The 19,834-nt window shown below is 42.7% G+C and overlaps 2 protein-coding genes and 1 non-coding gene across 4 annotated transcripts; all 3 read left to right on the top strand.

Annotated features, from left to right (window-relative positions):
- Positions 1-4,068: 4,068 nt before the first annotated feature.
- LOC135553351 (uncharacterized) lies at positions 4,069-8,741 on the top strand. Its single transcript, XM_064985502.1, has 6 exons — positions 4,069-4,140; positions 4,525-4,572; positions 5,053-5,940; positions 5,998-6,369; positions 7,862-8,318; positions 8,423-8,741. Exons 3-6 carry the CDS (start codon positions 5,058-5,060, stop codon positions 8,739-8,741), a joined length of 2,031 nt encoding a protein of 676 aa, XP_064841574.1. The 5' UTR covers positions 4,069-4,140; positions 4,525-4,572; positions 5,053-5,057.
- Positions 8,742-14,974: 6,233 nt separating this feature from the next.
- Positions 14,975-15,061, top strand: trnastop-uca (transfer RNA opal suppressor (anticodon UCA)). The gene has a single exon. It is a non-coding gene; the product is annotated as a tRNA-Sec (tRNA).
- A 458-nt stretch (positions 15,062-15,519) lies between these two features.
- mrpl28 (mitochondrial ribosomal protein L28) lies at positions 15,520-17,530 on the top strand. 2 transcript variants are annotated; one of them, XM_064984274.1, is made up of 6 exons: positions 15,520-15,621; positions 15,938-16,253; positions 16,361-16,513; positions 16,630-16,764; positions 16,975-17,061; positions 17,213-17,530. In XM_064984274.1, exons 2-6 carry the CDS (start codon positions 15,966-15,968, stop codon positions 17,306-17,308), a joined length of 759 nt encoding a protein of 252 aa, XP_064840346.1. In that variant the 5' UTR covers positions 15,520-15,621; positions 15,938-15,965; the 3' UTR covers positions 17,309-17,530. The 2 variants fall into 2 exon arrangements, with proteins under 2 accessions (XP_064840346.1, XP_064840345.1); XM_064984273.1 differs by having other exon boundaries at positions 16,972-17,061.
- Positions 17,531-19,834: the final 2,304 nt, after the last annotated feature.

Below are 19,834 nucleotides of genomic sequence, written 5' to 3'. Positions count from 1 at the left end.
GCAAAACAGCTCGAGCTCAGTGAGGTTGGATGGAGAGCATTTGTGAACAGCAGTTTTCAGTTCTTTCCACAGATTCTCGATTGGATTCAGGTCTGGACTTTGACTTGGCCATTCTAACACCTGGATATGTTTATTTTTGAACCATTCCATTGTAGATTTTGCTTTATGTTTTGGATCATTGTCTTGTTGGAAGACAAATCTCCGTCCCAGGTCTTTTGCAGACTCCATCAGGTTTTCTTCCAGAATGGTCCTGTATTTGGCTCCATCCATCTTCTCATCAATTTTAACCATCTTCCCTGTCCCTGCTGAAGAAAAGCAGGCCCAAACCATGATGCTGCCACCACCATGTTTGACAGTGGGGATGGTGTGGTCATTGTGATGAGCTGTGTTGCTTTTACGCCAAACATAACGTTTTGCATTGTTGCCAAAAAGTTCAATTTTGGTTTCATCTGACCAGAGCACCTTCTTCCACATGTTTGGTGTGTCTCCCAGGTGGCTTGTGGCAAACTTTAAATGACACTTTTTATGGATAGCTTTAAGAAATGGCTTTCTTCTTGCCACTTCCATAAAGGCCAGATTTGTGCAATATACGACTGATTGTTGTCCTATGGACAGTCTCCCACCTCAGCTGTAGATCTCTGCAGTTCATCCAGAGTGATCATGGGCCTCTTGGCTGCATCTCTGATCGGTCTTCTCCTTGTATGAGCTGAAAGTTTAGAGGGACGGCCAGGTCTTGGTAGATTTGCAGTGGTCTGATACTCCTTCCATTTCAATCTTATCGCTTGCACAGTGCTCCTTGGGATGTTTAAAGCTTGGGAAATCTTTTTGTATCCGGCTTTAAACTTCTTCACAGCAGTATCTCGGACCTGCCTGGTGTGTTCCTTGTTCTGCATGATGCTCTCTGCGCTTTTAGCGGACCTCTGAGACTATCACAGTGCAGGTGCATTTATACGGAGACTTGATTACACACAGGTGGATTGTATTTATCATCATTAGTCATTTAGGTCAACATTGGATCATTCAGAGATCCTCACTGAACTTCTGGAGAGAGTTTGCTGCACTGAAAGTAAAGGGCTGAATAATTTTGCACGCCCAATTTTTCAGTTTTTGATTTGTTAAAAAAGTTTGAAATATCCAATAAATGTCGTTCCACTTCATGATTGTGTCCCACTTGTTGTTGATTCTTCACAAAAAAATACAGTTTTATATCTTTGTTTGAAGCCTGAAATGTGGCAAAAGGTCGCAAAGTTCAAGGGGGCCGAATACTTTCGCAGGGCACTGTATTTATATTTTTTACAACTTTTACTTCACTACATTCCTGAAGAAAATAATAGATACAGCATGGTTTGTTTGTAAATTATGTTGGTGTGCCCCTGGCTATGCATAAATAAATAAAAACAAGAAAATGGTGTCGTCTGGTTTGCTTAATATAAGGAATTTGAAGTGATTTACACTTATATTTTGATACTTTAGTATATTTGAGCAATTACGTTTACTTTTTAAAACCAAATACTCTTAGACTTAGTCATGAAGTATTTTACTGCTTGACTTTTATTTGTCATTTTCTATTAAAGTATAACTTTTACTTAAGTGTGACAATTGGGTACATTTTCCACCACTGCAGACAACATACCCAAACTTCACTGTCATATCTGTGATGACATGCAGAGTAAGTACAAGACGTTGAAAAGAGGGTAGAGGGAAATTATGCACATCCACAGATGTCCCATAGAATCGACAGGTGCTGGGAAGGCTATGTGGAGTATTAAAGGTTTATTATAGGTTATTAGATGATTATTATAGGTTTATCGATGAACAAATACTCCACGTTGTTGTTCATATTATATATTATGCTATGTCTTGTATTATGTAATATTTTGCAAGTTGTCAGTCAGCCAACATCTCACAGATTCAGTTTGTGTTTTTGCAAAGATTGGATTGAGTGTGACTGCAATGTTGAAAGAGCAGCTGTAACCTGAGAAGGTATGTGAGGGATAACATGCAACCTAATTACCTGCTGCTCTGGCTGTTGTCACACATACCTTATTCTCTTTTATTAAAGAATCCTCAAATCTGTAGGATCCAACTATTCAACCTTTTATAAGGAGTTTCTTTTCTAAGGACAGTGGCAAGTGATCAAATGTTTCCTCGCCAGGCCTTTCCCTGGGCCTGAGGAATGTGCAGGCGTGTTGGTATAAGAGTGAAAGGGACTTTTCTGTGGTGTCAACCCTCATCTAGCCTGTTGGCTCACTGGACTGCACCAAGCTCCTGGCAGGGAGGAGCTGTCTGAGATGGGGCCCTGGCACCGCTGCATCTCCACTGGCATGGATGGAGGGGAAGAAAAGGGCTGTGAGTTCGCACCCAGGTCGGATTGGAATTCTCACTCTGTTGGGGCCGCAGGGTAGCCTAGGGGTTAGAGCGTTGGACTAGTAACCGGAAGGTTGCAAGTTCAAACCCCCAAGCTGACAAGGTATATATCTGTTGTTCTGCCCCTGAACAGGCAGTTAACCCACTGTTCCTAGGCTGTCATTGCCAGGTAAAATAAATGTTACAAAATAAAGGTTCAACAAAAATTTTTTTAAAGTGTCTATTGTTTATTCTCTGTCTCATCACAACTTGCCATTTGGGTGGCCACAAGAATCCGCTCAGGTCTTGGAGAACAAGATGTCATTCAAGCATGACAATGAGTATGAGTTTTTATGATGAATATGACATTATTAGGAACTTTCCCCCTAACGTTATGGCACAGCTTTATTCTTATTGATACTATATATACTGAACAAAAAGATAAACACAACATGTAAAGTGTTGGTCCCATGTTTCATGAGCTCAAATATAAGATCCCACAAATGTTCCATGCGCACAAAAAAGCTTATTTCTCTCAAATTCTGTGCACAAATTTGTTTACATCCCTGTTAGTGAGCATTTCTCCTTTGCCAAGATAATCCATCCACCTGACAGGTGTGACATATCAAGAAGCTGATTTAACAGCATGATCATTACACAGGTGCACCTTGTGCGGTAGACAATAAAAGTTCACTCTAAAATGTGCAGTTTTGTCACAGAACGCAATGCCACAGACGGCTCAAGTTTTTAGGGAGTGTGCAAATGGCATGCTGACTACAATGTCCACCGGAGCTGTTGCCAGAGAATGTAATGTTCATTTCTTTACCATAAGCCGCCTGCAATATTGTTTTAGACAATTTGGCAGTATGTTTAACCAGCCTCACAGCAGTGTAGCAGTGTAGCCTAGTGGTTAGAGCATTGGACTAGTAACCGAAAGGTTGCAAGTTCAAATCCCCAAGCTGACAAGGTACAAAATCTGTCATTCTGCCCCTGAACAGGCAGTTAACCCACTGTTCCTAGGCCGTCATTGAAAATAAGAATTCGTTCTTAACTGACTTGCCTAGTAAAATAAAGGTAAAATAAAAAAAATAAAAAAGACCATGTGTAACCATGCCAGGACCTCCACGTTCACCTGCAGGATTGTCTGTGACCAGACAGCTGATGAAACTGAGGAGTATTTCTCTGTGAAAAAGCCCTTTTGTGGGGAAAAAAATAATTCTGATTGGCTGGGCCTGGCTGCCCTGTGGGTGGGCCTGGCTCCCAAGTGGGAGGGCCTACCCATGGCCAGTCATGTGAAATCCATAGATTAGGGCCGAATTAATTCATTTAAATTGACTGATCTCCTTATATGAACTGTAACTAAACAAAATTGTTGCATGTTGCGTTTATATTTTTGTTCACTTTTGCTCAGGTTTAAATTACTTTCACTCAGCATGACCTTTTGTTGATGTGTGGTCAGTAACGGGTTAAATGGGTGGGTGGGCTTTCCTCTTAACCCACACAAGGGAACGGGACAGCAGATTGGGGATAATGAAGGATGATGAGAACGAATCCCCTCACATGACACCGATTATAACCTGGGAGTTTGGTGGGCGTGGGAGATAGAGAGGGGAAAGTGAGAGGAGAGAGATGAGAAGAGAGAAAGAGGAGAGAAAGAGGGAGAGGAGAGGAGAGGAGAGGAGAGAGAGTGAGAGAGAGAGAGAGAGCAGAACAGAACAGAACACACGAGGAAACATTTTAATTCGGCACGCAGAAGCGCGAATGTGGACGTATTACCTCGCCACCATTTACCAGGTGATTATTTGACGCTTGTGATCTACCGCGCGTCAAAGGTAAAGAAACTCTAAAACAATAATATAAATATTAATTCACACTATTTAAAAGTGATAGTGGCAAACCATTTGTCAGGGATTTTTTTGTCGTCAGACTAGCCTAATTTTAATTGCTCTGATTTAGAAGCACATCATTGCATTAGGCTACCACCGGTAATTGTTTTTCACTTTTTGATTTATGTATTTCAGTCAGAGCACGTGTGTGTGTGTGTGTGTGTGTGTGTGTGTGTGTGTGTGTGTGTGTGTGTGTGTGTGTGTGTGTGTGTGTGTGTGTGTGTGTGTGTGTGTGTGTGTGCTCCAAGCAGGTTATTCATGCTGTGAAACTAATTCCTATATGACTTTTTAGGATCAGCTAGGCTCGAGTGTTATTGAGTTTGGTTTGGACCATTGCAAGGTAACACATTCCACTGAACAAGAGACGTGCTAAAGCTCCTTTGAAGCATTTCAAATCAAATTTGTCAATTTATAGCACAGGGCAAATTAGCTAGAACTAAAGGTTACAGGATTTGCCTGGTCTGTAACTTTGTTTCTAACAGTACAGTCTTAGATAAAAGGGTGCTATCTAGACCCTAAATGCGTTATTCGGCTGTCCCAATTGGAGAAATGGAGAACCCTTTTTGGTTCCGGGTGGAACGCTTTTCACAGAGAGTTCTACATGGAAGCCAAAAGGGATCTCCTATGGGGACAGCCGAAGAACCCTTTAGGAACCCATTTTTTAAAGAGTGTATGTTGTACTTTGGGTAACCAAATAACCTTTGCAGCAGTGAACATTGCAAAAAAATGCTATACAATTATTACATTAACTTGCATCTGATGGGCTGCTCCATCAATATTGAGCACGAAATGTTACTTTTTTTCATGTGTCCTCTGACAGGTGAGATGGCAAGCAGGTTGGGGCTCCCCCACGGCAGTTCCCTGCACAGATGCATGCTGGTCCTGACCTTCCTGCTCCTACTGTGTGAGATTGTTGTCAGCCGCCTCTGTAACTCCCTCATCACCATGGTGGACGTCTTCCACACCCTCTTCATCCTCATGCACATGGCTCTTCCTCTTGCTCAACCCACCCTGGGCAGAGGCCTCCCAAAACCGCCACCTGCCTCTCCTCTCTCCACTTCCATCACCTCCAACCCCACTCAGTCACCTGTCAAATCTCCCCCATATGCCTTAACCATCCCCTGTGTCTCTCCCATCCCTTCCAACTCAGCTTCCTGTCCCTCTCCTCCCCTCTCAACCCCTGTCCTCACCACCACTTCCCAGTTTCCCTCCAAACCTCTCACCCCTACAACCACCCATTGTTTCTCCCCTGACCACTCTGAGTCCAACCAGCTAACCTCTTATCCCCATCCCACCCTGTCTGTTCCAGCCAACCCTTTTCCCCGATGCCTCCCCCCTCAGGCGTCCCTGTGTGGCCTGTCCTACAGCGAAGCGAGGGTCCAGCCCCTGGGGGCTCTGATCTCAGCTCTCCTGCTGGCTGCCCTGTGTGTCTCTGTCTCTCTGGATATCCTCAGCCACACCCTGCAGCCCCACCCTATACAGCGCCCTCTTTTGGCCACGGTGATGGGGGCTGTCAGCCTGCTCTACAACCTCCTGGTGCTGGGGCTCAGCTGGGGTAGCTGGCTTGGGACCAAGACTAGAGCTGCCTGGGAGGGGGAGGAGAGATCTGTCCTTGGTGTGAATGGAAAAGGCACAGAGCATTCTTTGCTTTTATTATTAATGTCAGTGTGGGAGGGAATTGTGTACAAGTTCTGCATTATTCTAGCAGGTTAACTGGAATATAAGCAATGAACGTCTGTTTGTTTTTCATTCCAACACACCACAGTCAAGGCCGAGGTCCAGACCAAAGACAGCACTGGAGTGGATGGAGACAATGACCTCAGTAACCTCACTACATCTCTGGATGGTGCCTTCCAAGATGGAACACTTGTACTCTGTAACCCTGGAACCTCCAGTGTCCTGAACCCTGACAGTGACTCTCAGCACCCACCCCAGACATCCCTACTCCGTACCGTGGCCCCTCAGGTTCCCCTTTCAGACCACTGCCATGGAGCACACACACCCCCTGCAGACTCACACAGACTCCCTGCAGACTGCAGAACTGCAGAGACACCAAACAACTTCCCAAATCCAGAGGCCAGTGGCTGTCATCCAAAGTACTCCAACTCTGAGGTGTCTAAGTGTGTGGGACACAGAGGTGAGAAATGTTATCTTTCCTGTCTTTAGCCTTCACAGTACATTTTGGTATTTGGTAGATGAGTCATTTCTATGCTTGGGGAAGATGTTGCATTTTGTGGTCTTACCTGCTCTAGTCTGGAATTTAACAGCAAATCAAAAGGAGGACTAGGGTGTAGATCAACTTTAATTTTGCAGATAGATTTTGGGTTCTATCAATTTAATTGTTTGCATAATTTCTAATCCCCTTTTATTATGGTTTTATTTAACCCTACACTCCTCCCCTGATTGGCGTAAACTAACAGGCAACGATACTTGTACTGCTACTTACAGCTATTTTCACTCATGTACGGTACATGTAGTTAAAGGATTATACATACTTGTATGTCCCTAATTTCCTCTTCCTGCAAATGCTGGATTTTCAGTCACAGCGGCCAATCCACCATTAATTCTGATTTGAACTCCAACCCACTGATGTCCACAGATTAACCCATCTTTCCAAGTATATTACCATTTTGCTATTTCCTTTTGCAATACATCCCTCTATTTTACTGCAACGTCTTTACGAGGCTTCTGAACCTTACCGATATTGCCCTATAAAAGAAATACTTTACCGAAGACTACAGTGGTATTACCCATTGACTGATTGTTATTTTTCAGATCCCCCCCCCCCCCCAACAATATTTTGGTTAATCTGAACCCTGATATTATGACATAATCATTCCTGGACCTGACTCTATAAGCCAGCCACCGATGGACAGTGCTAGAATATGCTCTATTGCTTATGTTTCCTCCAGGCTGCACCGGTCAGACAATGTTGTGTATATATTGAGCATTCTTTTTGTAGCAAGTATAAAATATCTTAAGATTGCAATGAACGGGTTAATGTGTGTCAATTGTTGTTATACATTTCAGTTCATAGATCCGATGCCAAGGTATTGGGACATCAAAGACCTGTTCCCAACTGACTTTAATTTGATGGCATTGCTGTCAAATTTTTTGACCTTAGACTTAGAACTTTGGCTAAGTATTTTTTACTAGTGGTCTGGAAGTATCAATGTGTAGTTCACACATGCATAATCTATGAGCAGAATGACTGTTTTACCTCAATTAGCCACAAAATCCCTAGTTTGAAAGCAACTTTTTTTCTGGAAGCTGTGCTGCACCATTCTCCCCCCACTTGGGCCAGCCCCCCACTAATTCGAGTTCAACCAATGAGCTTTTGCCATATGAGTGACAGCTAGCAAGATGCACATGATGAACACGCACAGCAGCACGACAGAGAGAGCAATGACGTGGCACACATATCTGCACATTTTTGACTCGTGAACACTACTTTCAGAACTACTGGGTACTGGGTATACAAAAGTGAAATCTTTTTAAGTGAAACTAAGACATTTTTCAAATGTTCTATACTAATAATCTTAAGCCATTTAATGAGTGGCAGACAGACTAACTATTTCAGTTTTGTCTAGTTCTTCCTGCCTTACCCCCTTTTAATCCTGTCTCTTCAGATAATCAAACAGACCCCACCACAGTCTCAGCCCTAAAGTCAGAAAGCCCCACAAGGCTCAGGGTTCAACTTCCCGCCTTTCTCCCATCCCTCATCACCCTCACCCAGGCACTGCTGGGCTCCATCCTGGCCCTCACCAACGGGCTTACCCTGCTACTCCTGGGCCCAGACTGCCTGCATGGCTCTGGGGCCTGTGCCCCCTTCATCTACCTGGACCCTGGCTTCTCCATGGTGGCTGTGGTGGTGCTGCTGGCCACCGCTCTGCCCCAGGTGTGCCGTTACGGTTGGCTGCTGCTCCAGGCCAGCCCATCCCAGTTGTGTGTGTCTGATCTGGGCCGGCGGATTGCAAGCGTGCCTGGGGTGCAGGCGGTGCACGACCTCCACGTGTGGCAGCTGACAGAGAGCTGCCTGGTGGCGTCTGTACATGTCCACTGCCACGCTGGGTTCCAGATACACAGGTTTTTATCTGTTTTTATAGTACAAAACAATGAATGTTGATGTTGGGGAGATGGTGTTGGAAGGTCCGTAATACAGTTACCTCAATATGCATCTATTCCCACAGGTGTGGTGATCTGATGTCAGGGGTCACCAAGGTGTTTCAGAGTGTAGGTGTGAGCTGCTGTACCGTACAACCAGAGTTCTTCCTCTCCACTTCCTCAGCCAACGGCAACATGGATAACAACCACACCAACCCCACCATCATCCATAGGGAGATTCACCCACTGCCCTCACACCTGGCCTGCAGCCTGGCCTGTGGGAAGGGCTGTGTTGGGAGGATGTGCTGTGCTCCTCTGGAGGAAGGGTCTACAGAGCCACTGGCACCCCCTGCTGGGGAAACTGAGGAGCCTCACGTGCTGATCATAGAGAACGCCTTTCTTTGAGGGAAGGACCTTTGCCCTTGGATGTATCTCAGTAATGAAGAGTGGGCTCCTTGCCTTCTTTCCTTCATATTAATGTGATGTGAGATGTAGAGGACTGAAGGGGAGTAAACCACTTTGGGAAATTAAGATGCAGCCTGGGGAATGAATATAATATATTATTATTGTCAGAATATTCTGAAAGACTTCGTCCCCATGTCATTGTGGTAATTTTAGAGAGCTAGATAGCCTAATGTAAGAATTAGGCTCTCAGGTAAATAGTAGAAATCACAGTAGTCATTATGCTTGTGTGTGTCTTGGGATGGGATAATTAACATCATTCCTATGGGTGCTCAGAAAGTGCCTGTATGTTTACTGTATATAATGTATAATCTATGCATGTAGTACATCATTATGCCGGTATTGTATTTCATTGTATTAACACTGTGTCATACCAAAGACATGGTAGGTTGTAAGCCAAGTCACTCACCCTATGAAGAATTTATTCAATAATGCCATTTCATTCACATTTTCACTTCCATTATTGCGCATTGATGACATAGTTCTGTCTTGTCATTCACATTCTGTGTACATTGAACGTTTAGGTGCTGTCAAACGATCACAGGAATGAATCGAGTTAATGGCATCAGAATTTTTTGGGGAGTATTTTCACCATAAACAACAGAAGTCACGGAAACATACAGCTAGCTATTAATGCTCCCAATGTTTAAGTAGGCCTTTAAGTGCGTTTAAGTACACCCTCATCAATTTTCTTGAAGTTGAACACTTTCTCACACACACAGACACACACACACAACAGCTTTAAGTGCTGTTAGTTTTTTTTTATCGCTTTGAATAAAAACATAATGAGTACATTGGTATAATCACCGTAACACAACATCATTACATCTTTTCAATGTAGTCGTTTTAACTACCAGCTAATCCAATAGCAAACAATGCAAAGTACATGTTTCAAATCGCCCTTAGAAGTGCTGAAAGTAATATGCTACAGTACTGTAAATTACAGTAGATTACACCGTTTTCACATTAGGTAATACACTTACGTTACCCAACGAAATTGACAGAAAATCTATAATTTCCGTAATACAGTAATCAAACGTGTGATCAATGAAGACATCCTCTACAATCATTCATGCAAAAAAAAGATACAAAATATAATACCAACATAGTACACCTATCTGTAATCAAATGTAAGAAATTAAATTAAACAAATTAAATGAATGAAAATAAAACATAACGTTTAGCACACATTCATTTGCATCAAGCCTGTCTTGAGCATTTAGCCATAAATTATCATCCACATCACAGTGAATGTCCTCATTCTTCATGCACCGTGGGGAAAACCTTTTGGCATGGCGAATCCAAGCTTGACATTGGTCTGTATTGATGTCGCATGCGTCATCCATGGCTAATACTAACATAGGGTGTAATCATTAGTCCAACAGTTGCAAACGAGAGTTTCTATTGGACAAATTCAGGTATGTTTAACACCGTTTGGTTTGCTTCCCTTCATGAAATGTATTTCAAAAGAATCAGCCGAATGAATACACCCCTGATCACGTGTAAACACAGTTCACTTTCTTAGCAAGCAGGTTGTGTTCCTATATAACATAGCATCCTTCTGTTTGAGCAAGGTGTTTGAGTATGCTAAACTAGCTAGCTGCATTTGCTAGCTGAGTACTGTAAGTGAGACTGAAAGTCAAACAAATTGTGACCGACCGCCTTGATTCATTTTTATGTAGGAAAATTTGAAATTGTGTTTTTTACATTGGATTAAATCAGAGACACAGAACTACAAAATTGTGAATCATACACTGCATTTGAGGAACAATTGGAAAGTAATTGTACTTTGAAAATTGATAAACTTGTAACCTCACTTTTGAGAAAATGGCCTTTGTATGTTTTGGTACCTACTTGAGAGCTATTCTTTGTCTACACCCATTCAGCATTGTTCATGCCCTCTTAAGCTTTAGCCCAACCCATCTCTTTAAGGGTTGATCCGAGCGTTCTGCCCTAAGAACAGCAGTCAAGTACCCAAGAAGTAGCTTCTAGACATAAATGAGAGAACAGTTCACTGACCAGTTTACTCGCCCTAGCACAGCTGGTTAGGCTGTTTTTATGTTATCCAGAGCATTGGTGACTGCAACTGTGCTGCTGGCAACAATTTACACTTTTTTTTGCCAACGTTTACTGACACCGGCCATATTCAACTGGTGTTGAGTGTTCGTAAATGTGTCAGTTATTCTGCGCTCTGGCACACTCAGACGAGAGTGCTCTGACATCAGAGTAGATAACCAGAGCTAATTTACCAGCTATGTCTATCAACAGTTGTCGCAGTGACATTGTATTGTATTGAAATGATTAGTGGAGTCTTGTTAAGAAATGTGCTAGCTAGCTTTCTCTCTCTCGGAGGACCTGAGCCCTAGGACCATGCCCTAGGACTACCTGACATGATGACTCCTTGCTGTCCCCAGTCCACCTGGCCGTGCTGCTGCTCCAGTTTCAACTGACCTGAGCCCTAGGACCATGCCCCAGGACTACCTGACATGATGACACCTTGCTGTCCCCAGTCCACCTGGCCGTGCTGCTGCTCCAGTTTCAACTTTTCTGCCTTATTATTATTCGACCATGCTGGTCATTTATGAACATTTGAACATCTTGGCCATGTTCTGTTATAATCTCCACCCGGCACAGCCAGAAGAGGGCTGGCCACCACACATAGCCTGGTTCCTCTCTAGGTTTCTTCCTAGGTTTTGGCCTTTCTAGGGAGTTTTTCCTAGCCACCGTGCTTCTACATCTGCATTGCTTGCTGTTTGGGGTTTTAGGCTGGGTTTCTGTACAGCACTTTGAGATATCAGCTGATGTACGAAGGGCTATATAAATAAATTTGATTTGATTTGATTTGAACCATAATCCCAACTCATGACGTTACTACCCTGCATGAATCTGCAGGTAGCTAACCAACCAGGTTCAATGTTAGCTAGATAACATTAGGCTATAACTAGAAAAGTAAATGGCTCTGAGATACGAATAATAAGATCATACACGTAACTTTCCGTCAAAATTCGAAATATGTAATATCTGAAAATGTAGCTAGCTAGACTAGACCTTATACATCATGGATGGATGCTTCTCCCTGTCACGGGTGCCATGGTTGCCTTTAGTTTGAAGATGTAATCCGGAGACACGTGTTATCTCCATCTCCTCAGCTATCGTACTCTAATTCCACTGATTTCAAAACTGTCCTCCAGAAAAGTGGAGAGCAACACTTATGCAGTTCTACTACGAGATATATATATATTTTTATAGCTGGATTAGACAAGATTACCCACACATACTGACCAGCTCAAATAGACAGAACCGTGCCATATGGCAGACCAATCCAAACTCATCTTTTGACATGTCCAGCCGACTCATTATCTCAGCCAAACATGGCTAGCGGGAAGGATGCTGCCTTTTTCTGTGGCTAAACCAATTAAGCTCGTAATTTAACAATTTTATTCATATTTACATACAAGTTTGTTATTAAGGCACATTAAAGTTCACATGTTTCAGAAGGCATTTCTGCCCAAAAAATGCATTTTGATTAAAAAAAACTGTTTACGTTCAAATGGCTCTCCTGTGGAGTAGTGACCCCGACATATGCCTAGTTTCCTGAAACAAGTCATAATTACGAATTCTCTCTCTCTCTATCACTCTTTTGCTTGTCCTTCATTTTGTAAGAAATTAATTTGTTAAAAACTGTTCAACTATTGTCTTTCTCTCTTTGAGTCAGCTACTCACCGCATGTTATGCACTGCAATGCTAGCTGTAGTTTATGCATTCAGTACTAGATTAATAATCTGATCCTTTGATTCGGTGGACATGTCAGTTCATGCTGCAAGAGCTCTGATAGGTTGGAAGAAGTTCTCTGGAAATTGTCATAACTACTGTGTTAGAATATGGAAGGTGGTGAGAACCACGAGCCTCCTAGGTTTCGTACTGAAGTCAATGCACCCAGAGGAGGACCGAAGCTAGCTTTCCTCCGGCTATACCATGGTGCTACCCTATAGAGTGCTGTTGATGCTACTGTAGACCTTCATTGCAAAATAGTGTGTTATTATTTGGTGACATGATTATTTTTAGAATAGTTTTATCCAAAAAGGATCACTTTTGAAATGTTAAACAATTTTCATTTTTATGAAACTCACTGAGGAGGATGGTTCTCTCCTTCCTCCTCTGAGGAGCCTCCACTGGTAAGAATACTGTAACATGTTGTGTGAATTTACATGCATTACAATATGCAATTGACTGTACATGTAATAGTAAAGCATAGTGCATATCCTGCAGACTTTACGGTTTTCTTGGCGAAATGTTCTCATGATCGAATTGACAGTTGATCTTTTCAGATTGGGCTGAACTAATCTGCTGCCTCTGCCATGGTAAGGCCTCTGTTTACCACATGGTCAATGACAGTGGCCCGGACTTCATTAGAACCAACAGTTCCCTGCCATCTGCCTCCCTCTCTCTGATGTCCACCTCTTTGACAGGGCCCATGCCCACCTCTTTGACGGGGCCCATTCCCACCTCTTTGATGGGTCCCATGCCCACCTCTTTGACAAGGCCCATGCCCACCTCTTTGACAAGGCCCATGCCCACCTCTTTGACAGGGCCCATGCCCACCTCTTTGACAAGGCCCATGCCCACCTCTTTGACAGGGCCCATGCCCACCTCTTTGACCTCTTTGATGGGGCCCATGCCCACCTCTCTGACAGCCCCATGTCCGCAAACTCTTTGATTTCTTCCTCTCCCTTGCTGTCTGTCCTGCTCCATGTTGAAATCAATTAGCAATAACAAGTAATCATTATGTATGGTTATCATGTATCATACATGTAATTTAGATGTTTATACTTTACAAACACACATTTTATTTCTGTAGTTCTCAAAAGCCATATATAGTAGACAAACCAGTTTAAACCAAACGGTTAAGTGGTTAACCATCAAGTGCAGTGATGATCAAATGTATTTAAACATGAGAAGAGAATCATATGAAAAGTGTTGTGAGCATTGCATTGTGAAAGGAATATACTTTGTATGAAAGTTATTTCTAGATGAAACACTGATTAGGTTTGGTGAAAAAAGTTACCCTGTGATTTTGTGTGGTGTACTTATTCAATTGTAAATATACTTATACTTGGTTGTTAATTAGGCTACATCATTTCTTTCACATTGTTGGGGTCACAAGATTTTTCAGATATCAAAATGGGGTGTTGGCGGGCCAAAACAGTTTGGGAACCCCTGTTTAGTATATACAAATATACATGCATGATCCTGAAATATCATATGGATTGCTTTTATAAGATTGTGTGCCTATCTTCACCAAAGGCGCTGGAATAAAATCATTTTCACCAAAGACATTCTGCTTCCTTTGTGCACAAAACGTGTCTGAAATGAATGAACCCACAAATGAGAAAACCAATGTCATGTTCTTCCTACGTTTGAGACACTGATTACATATCCTAATGTATTTTTATTTTTTATTTTATAAGTTAAGAACAAAAGTTAAGGACAATTTTTTATTTACAATGACGGGCTACCCCGGCCAAACATGGACGACACTTGGCCAATTGTGCGGCGCCTTATGGAACTCCCAATCACAGCCGGATGTGATACAGCCTGGATTCAAACCAGGGACTGTAGTGACATCTCTAACACTGAGATGCAGTGCCCTCGACTGCTGCAACCACTTGTACATTTTGTCAAAATGTCTCTTTATGATGGGCAATTCTACCTTCAGTGTCCTGCCAACCATATACAGTAATAGGCCTACATTTACAGTATTTTTCCATAAGATACCTCACTACAGAGATAATAAAGTAAGATAATTAGGTGGGTGCTTACATTGGTCCTATTTTACACATGAGACACCCTTGGGGAGCCAGGGATCAGACATTATTTGACGGTGACCCTGGATTCAGACTATAGAAACTCCACCCCTTTTGTTATCAACCAGCCAATAAAATCTGAGCTATTTTGCATTATTTCGAAAAACCCTCCTTTAACAACAAACTTCGTTTAATATTTGTATTTCTTTCATTATAGAGTCGGCAAAACGCTTGTTATTTTCAATTGAGCAAATCCTTACATTCCCTATACTAAATAGTATGATTGCTTTCGACACAAAATTTGGAAACCGAGACTGAAACACTTATGTAGACTGTCAGGTATAAATTGTCACTGGAAACTCACATTTAAATGCCCGGATGAGCCTCGGTGGTCCGAGGTGCAGGCTTCAAACCTGTAGCTGCTTAGCGGCAGAGTGGTTCAATTCCACCTTTCGGGCGTGACTTCTGACCGTGAAATTGTGTTGTCTTTGACCCCCCACTTATAATATTCATCGCATTTCGCTAATAGAGAATTCTACGCAAGCTCTTGAAATTAAATGGCTGCAGTTGTTTCGTTGGAAGGTTTTATTTCAACATAGTCATGCTTTCAAATACAGTTTGGTATTGATGAAAGGTAGCCTAGCTGTCACATTAGAGCTTTCGGCCATTTACTGAAAGGCCGTGGGTTCGAATCCCCGACCATTGAGCAAAGCACTTGACTGCTTCTGCTAATTGACTAAAAGGAGATGAAAAGATGACCCGTCAATCAAAAGTCAGGTGCTGCGCGCGCCGCGGTTTGCATCCATCAACGAACCAGACCGGATGTACAATAATGACTGGCAAACCCGATAAACCAATCACCACTTCAACGTATTTTTCTTAACCAATCAATGTTCTTGTTAGAGTGAGTGGGCGGAACCATCTTTTACGGAAATGTGTGCATGTCCTTGATTATGAAGTAACGTGGAGAGGAATAAGCTTCATCTGATGGTGTAATTTGTCGCTTATCCAATTCAAAGGTAAATTGCTATTTGAGCTGAGTAGAAACTAGTATTTGGCAACAATTTTGGAATTCTATTATAAATGGCTTCATTGCTGTCCTATCTAGCTAGCTATCGAGCTAGCAACGTGTGGTATTGTTCGCCGTTGACTGCCGGACAATCCAGCAGCAACATAGATAGCTAAATTAGCTAGCTACACCGACCTTACCTTGATGTTGTCTAACAATGAGTTTAACACAAGCACATTTAAATGCAACGATATTCCTTTAACAAAATAAGAAAGGACCTAAAGACTAATCTTTGCACAATGATATTTTTATGTTTCCCTAACCAGGCGTGTCAACAACACCAGCTCAGTGACCATGCCTCTCCACAAGTACCCCCCAAAAATCTGGGAAGCCATGAAACTGAAGCAGGGGATCTATGCCCGCCTCCCCAAACACTACCTCCGCTCTCTGGAGGAGACCACGCAGCCCACCCCGGTCCACTGGAAGGCCCTGGGAATCAAGTACAGGGCCAACCCCAAAACAGGGCACAAGGAGCGGGTACAAGACGTCCCCATCCCCATCTACTACCCCCCAGAGTCCCAGGATGGCCTATGGGGAGGTGAGGGATGGATATCAGGCTTTAGATATGCCAACAATGATAAAGTGAGTACTATGCAGGGCATTAATTAACATTTGTTTTGTTCCCTGTATTCACATACATGCTCAGATATAGAATAAAGTGTGTATCATAACAATGTCTCTTTCTTCAGCTCTCCACCAGGCTGGAAAGAGTCTGGAAGCCACAGCTGTTCACCAGAGAGTTGTACAGTGAGATCCTCAACCACAAGTTCACCATCACCGTAACGGCTCGCGCACTAGACCTCATTGATGCTGCCTACGGCTTTGACTACTACATCCTGAGGGTGAGAGAGAGGAGGCTGCATGTTGTCATCTTTAGCTATTGTGTGTGAATATATGTAAATTCCCCAACGTGCAGTGTTTTGAGAAGATGACACTTAACATGGGTTTCATCATCCAGACACCAAAGGTGGACCTGAACTCCAAGCTAGGAATGGACCTGAGGCGGGCCATGCTCCTGAGGCTGGCCTTTAAAGACACCCAGCTCTACCCAGAGGACCCTGCCAAGAGGGAAAACATCTACACCAAGTACAAAGTGGGTTCGTTATGTTTTGGACCATGACAGTTTGAAGTATCACCACACTTTTTTTTGTCTTGACCGTTCATCAAGTTGCTTTTGGAGATGATGCAGGAGTTCATAAAGTCAGTGAAAGTGCTGCACAAAGTTTGTAGATAGTTAAAAGATCTCATTACATTATCTCTCCCTCTCATTCTGTCCTCGCCCCTCTTCCCTTGCCCCCAGCAGCAGTTTGAGATCCCTGCAGAGGAGGCTGAGTGGGTTGGCCTGAGTGTGGATGAGGCCGTGGAGAAACAGAGACAACTGGAGCACAAGGTAACTGCATCGTTTCAGTCAATAAGAACAGGTGTCACTCAGTAATCACCCTGCCAGGGTAAACATACACGGTCGATATCGACACATTTTTAGATTGAATCTACTCTGTCCTATACTCTCTCTCACTGGACTCTATTGTTTTGTGTCCCAGGAGCCGGAGCCTCTGTTCAAGAGCTGTGTGGAGAACCTGGTGAAGGAGCTGGCCATCCAGAAACTCTCTGAACCACAGCTGGTGGAGAAGAAGTAAGGGTCATTTTCTAAGGAGCACTAAGGTCACTTCCTGTTGACAGTGACACTTTGTCCCATTGAAAGACACTTATTTATTCAGGTTCTATTTTTCAGCAGCTAATTTGGACATATCTCCATCTGGGTTGTTATGATGTAAATATTCCCCATTCCTCTGTTTGATAGTGAGACTTTCCTTGATCATTGATATATAATTTGTCTGAGGAATAAAATATTCACATTTCTTGATTTGTTATTATTGACAATTTGTTGCCTAATCTAGACTGTCATACTCCAGTTTATCCTCTAGATAGAAGTGTTTTTCAGTATCAGAATTTAAGAACGATAGAAGACAGCCAGGAGCCTCTTTTATCAAAGGTGCTTGCAGACGGAAAAATACTCTAAACCGTGCTTGTGGCAGTTTTCCCATATTGATAAATGTTGAACTTAATGGGAAAGTGTGCGTATCGCAGGTACAGTTCATAACATATGCAGAAGATTCACATTTTCTAGTTGTTGACCAATTGTATTGCAAGCAAATATTGTTATTTTTAGAGGAAGTGGAGGTGTTTGATTTGTATTGTAATAATGGTAGGCTAATAAAAACATGTAGGTCTAATTGTAAAACGGATACATTAGGAGATCAGATAGCATCAGGAATCCTAATATGTTTCTTTTGCTTTAAAAAATGTTTTATAGTCTAGGCCTAAATCATTGTCATGTTGCAGGACGTGTCTCTCCTTTTCAGCCATGACTGGTTTATTCCTGCGAATAGGTAGTTCCACAAAAATAGTGCCTTTTTGCATCCCTTTGATATTTTAAGTGGAAATTTGTTCACCAATGTTGAAAAAGCCTGTTATGAAATGAAGTGCCCTTTTAATATAGACCGCATGGAGAAGTCAATACATCTGAATAAAAGCTTGCGAGTGTCCCTCCGTCAATCCCTCCGTTCCTCCGTCATTGTAAAGCCCTAGATATTTTGTTGCTTTGGCAAATTAATTTCTGAAGATAATTATTTATTTATTAATTTACGTCTCTCCCTCATTTTAAGGTCAACCCTGTTGCGTTAACTGAACTCACTTTTTAATATGATGAAACTATTCCTTTTTAAATATTTATTTCAAAAGAAACATTGAACATCTATTAGTCAAATCATAGTGTAAAAGCAGGTGAGCTGGTTCTAGTCTTTTTGGCAATTTTGTGGTGGAAAAGTGAGCGGGTCGAGCATACAACGTTTTTGTGAAGCTTGGATTCAATTGCCACTCCCTGTTGCACACAAGGTTCCAAATAATCAACCTTGATACTTTATTTGGCACCTAGTAATGTTTTTATATTTAACCACTTGCGTGTTCCAGGCGGAGTTGTAATCCTCATTCACGAGAGCACAAATATACACTGAAGAAAAAATAGGAACGCAACATGTAAAGTGTTGGTCCCATGTTTCATGAGCTGAAATAAAAGATCCCTGATATTTTCCATGCGAACAAAAAGCTTATTTCTCAAATTTTGTGCTCAAAATTGTTTACATCCCTTTTAGTGAGCATTTCTCCTTTGCCAAAATAATCCATCCACCTGACAAGTGAGGCATACCAAAAAGCTGATTAAACAGCATGACACAGGTGTACCTTGTGTTGGGGGCAATAAAATGCCACTAAAATGTGCAGTTTTATCACACAACACAATGCCCCAGATGTTTTGAGGGAGCGTGCAATTGGCATGCTGACTGCAGGAATGTCCACCAGAGCTGTTGACCAGATAATTGAAAAAATTGAATATTCATTTCTCTACCATAAGCCATTTTTGAGAATTTGGCAGTACGTCCAACCGGCTTCACGACCGCAGACCACTCGTAAGCACTCCAGCCCTGGAGCTCCCCATCTGGCTTCTTCACCTGTGGGATCGTCTGAGACCAGTCACCCGGACAGCTGATGAAACTGTGGCTTTGCACAAGCGAATAATTTCTGCACAAACTATCAAAAACCATCTCAGGGAATCTCATTTGTGTGCTCATCGTCCTCACCAGGGTCTTGACCTGACTGTAGTTCCGCGTCGTAGACAACTTCAGTGGGCAAATTCTCACCTTCGATCGCCACTGGCAAACTGGAGAAGAATCCCAGTTTCAACAGTACCGGCAGACAGCATGTATGGCGTTGTGTGGGAGAGCGGTTTGCTGAGGTCAACGTTGTGAACAGAGTGCCCCATGGTGGGGTTATGGTATGGGCAGGCATAAGCTACGGACAACGAACACAATTGTATTTTATCCATGGCAATTTGAATGCACAGAGATACTGTGACGAGATCCTTAGGCCCATTGTCGTGGGATTTATCCGCCGCCATCACCTCATGTTTCAGCATGAGATCCATGTTGCAAGGATCTGTACACAATTCCTGGAAGCTGAAAATGTACCAGTTCTTCCATGGACTGCATACTTACCCGACATTTCACCCATTGAACATGTTTGGGATGTTCTGGATCAGCGTGTTCCAGTTCCCACCAATATCCAGCAACTTCGCACAGCCATTGAAGAGGAGTGGGACAACATTCCAC

Source organism: Oncorhynchus masou, chromosome 13, assembly GCF_036934945.1.
Source record: "Oncorhynchus masou masou isolate Uvic2021 chromosome 13, UVic_Omas_1.1, whole genome shotgun sequence".
Classification (NCBI taxonomy): domain Eukaryota; kingdom Metazoa; phylum Chordata; class Actinopteri; order Salmoniformes; family Salmonidae; genus Oncorhynchus; species Oncorhynchus masou.
The sequence above is the reverse complement of the archived record's forward strand: the minus strand, read 5'-3'. Positions and strand labels throughout refer to the sequence as shown.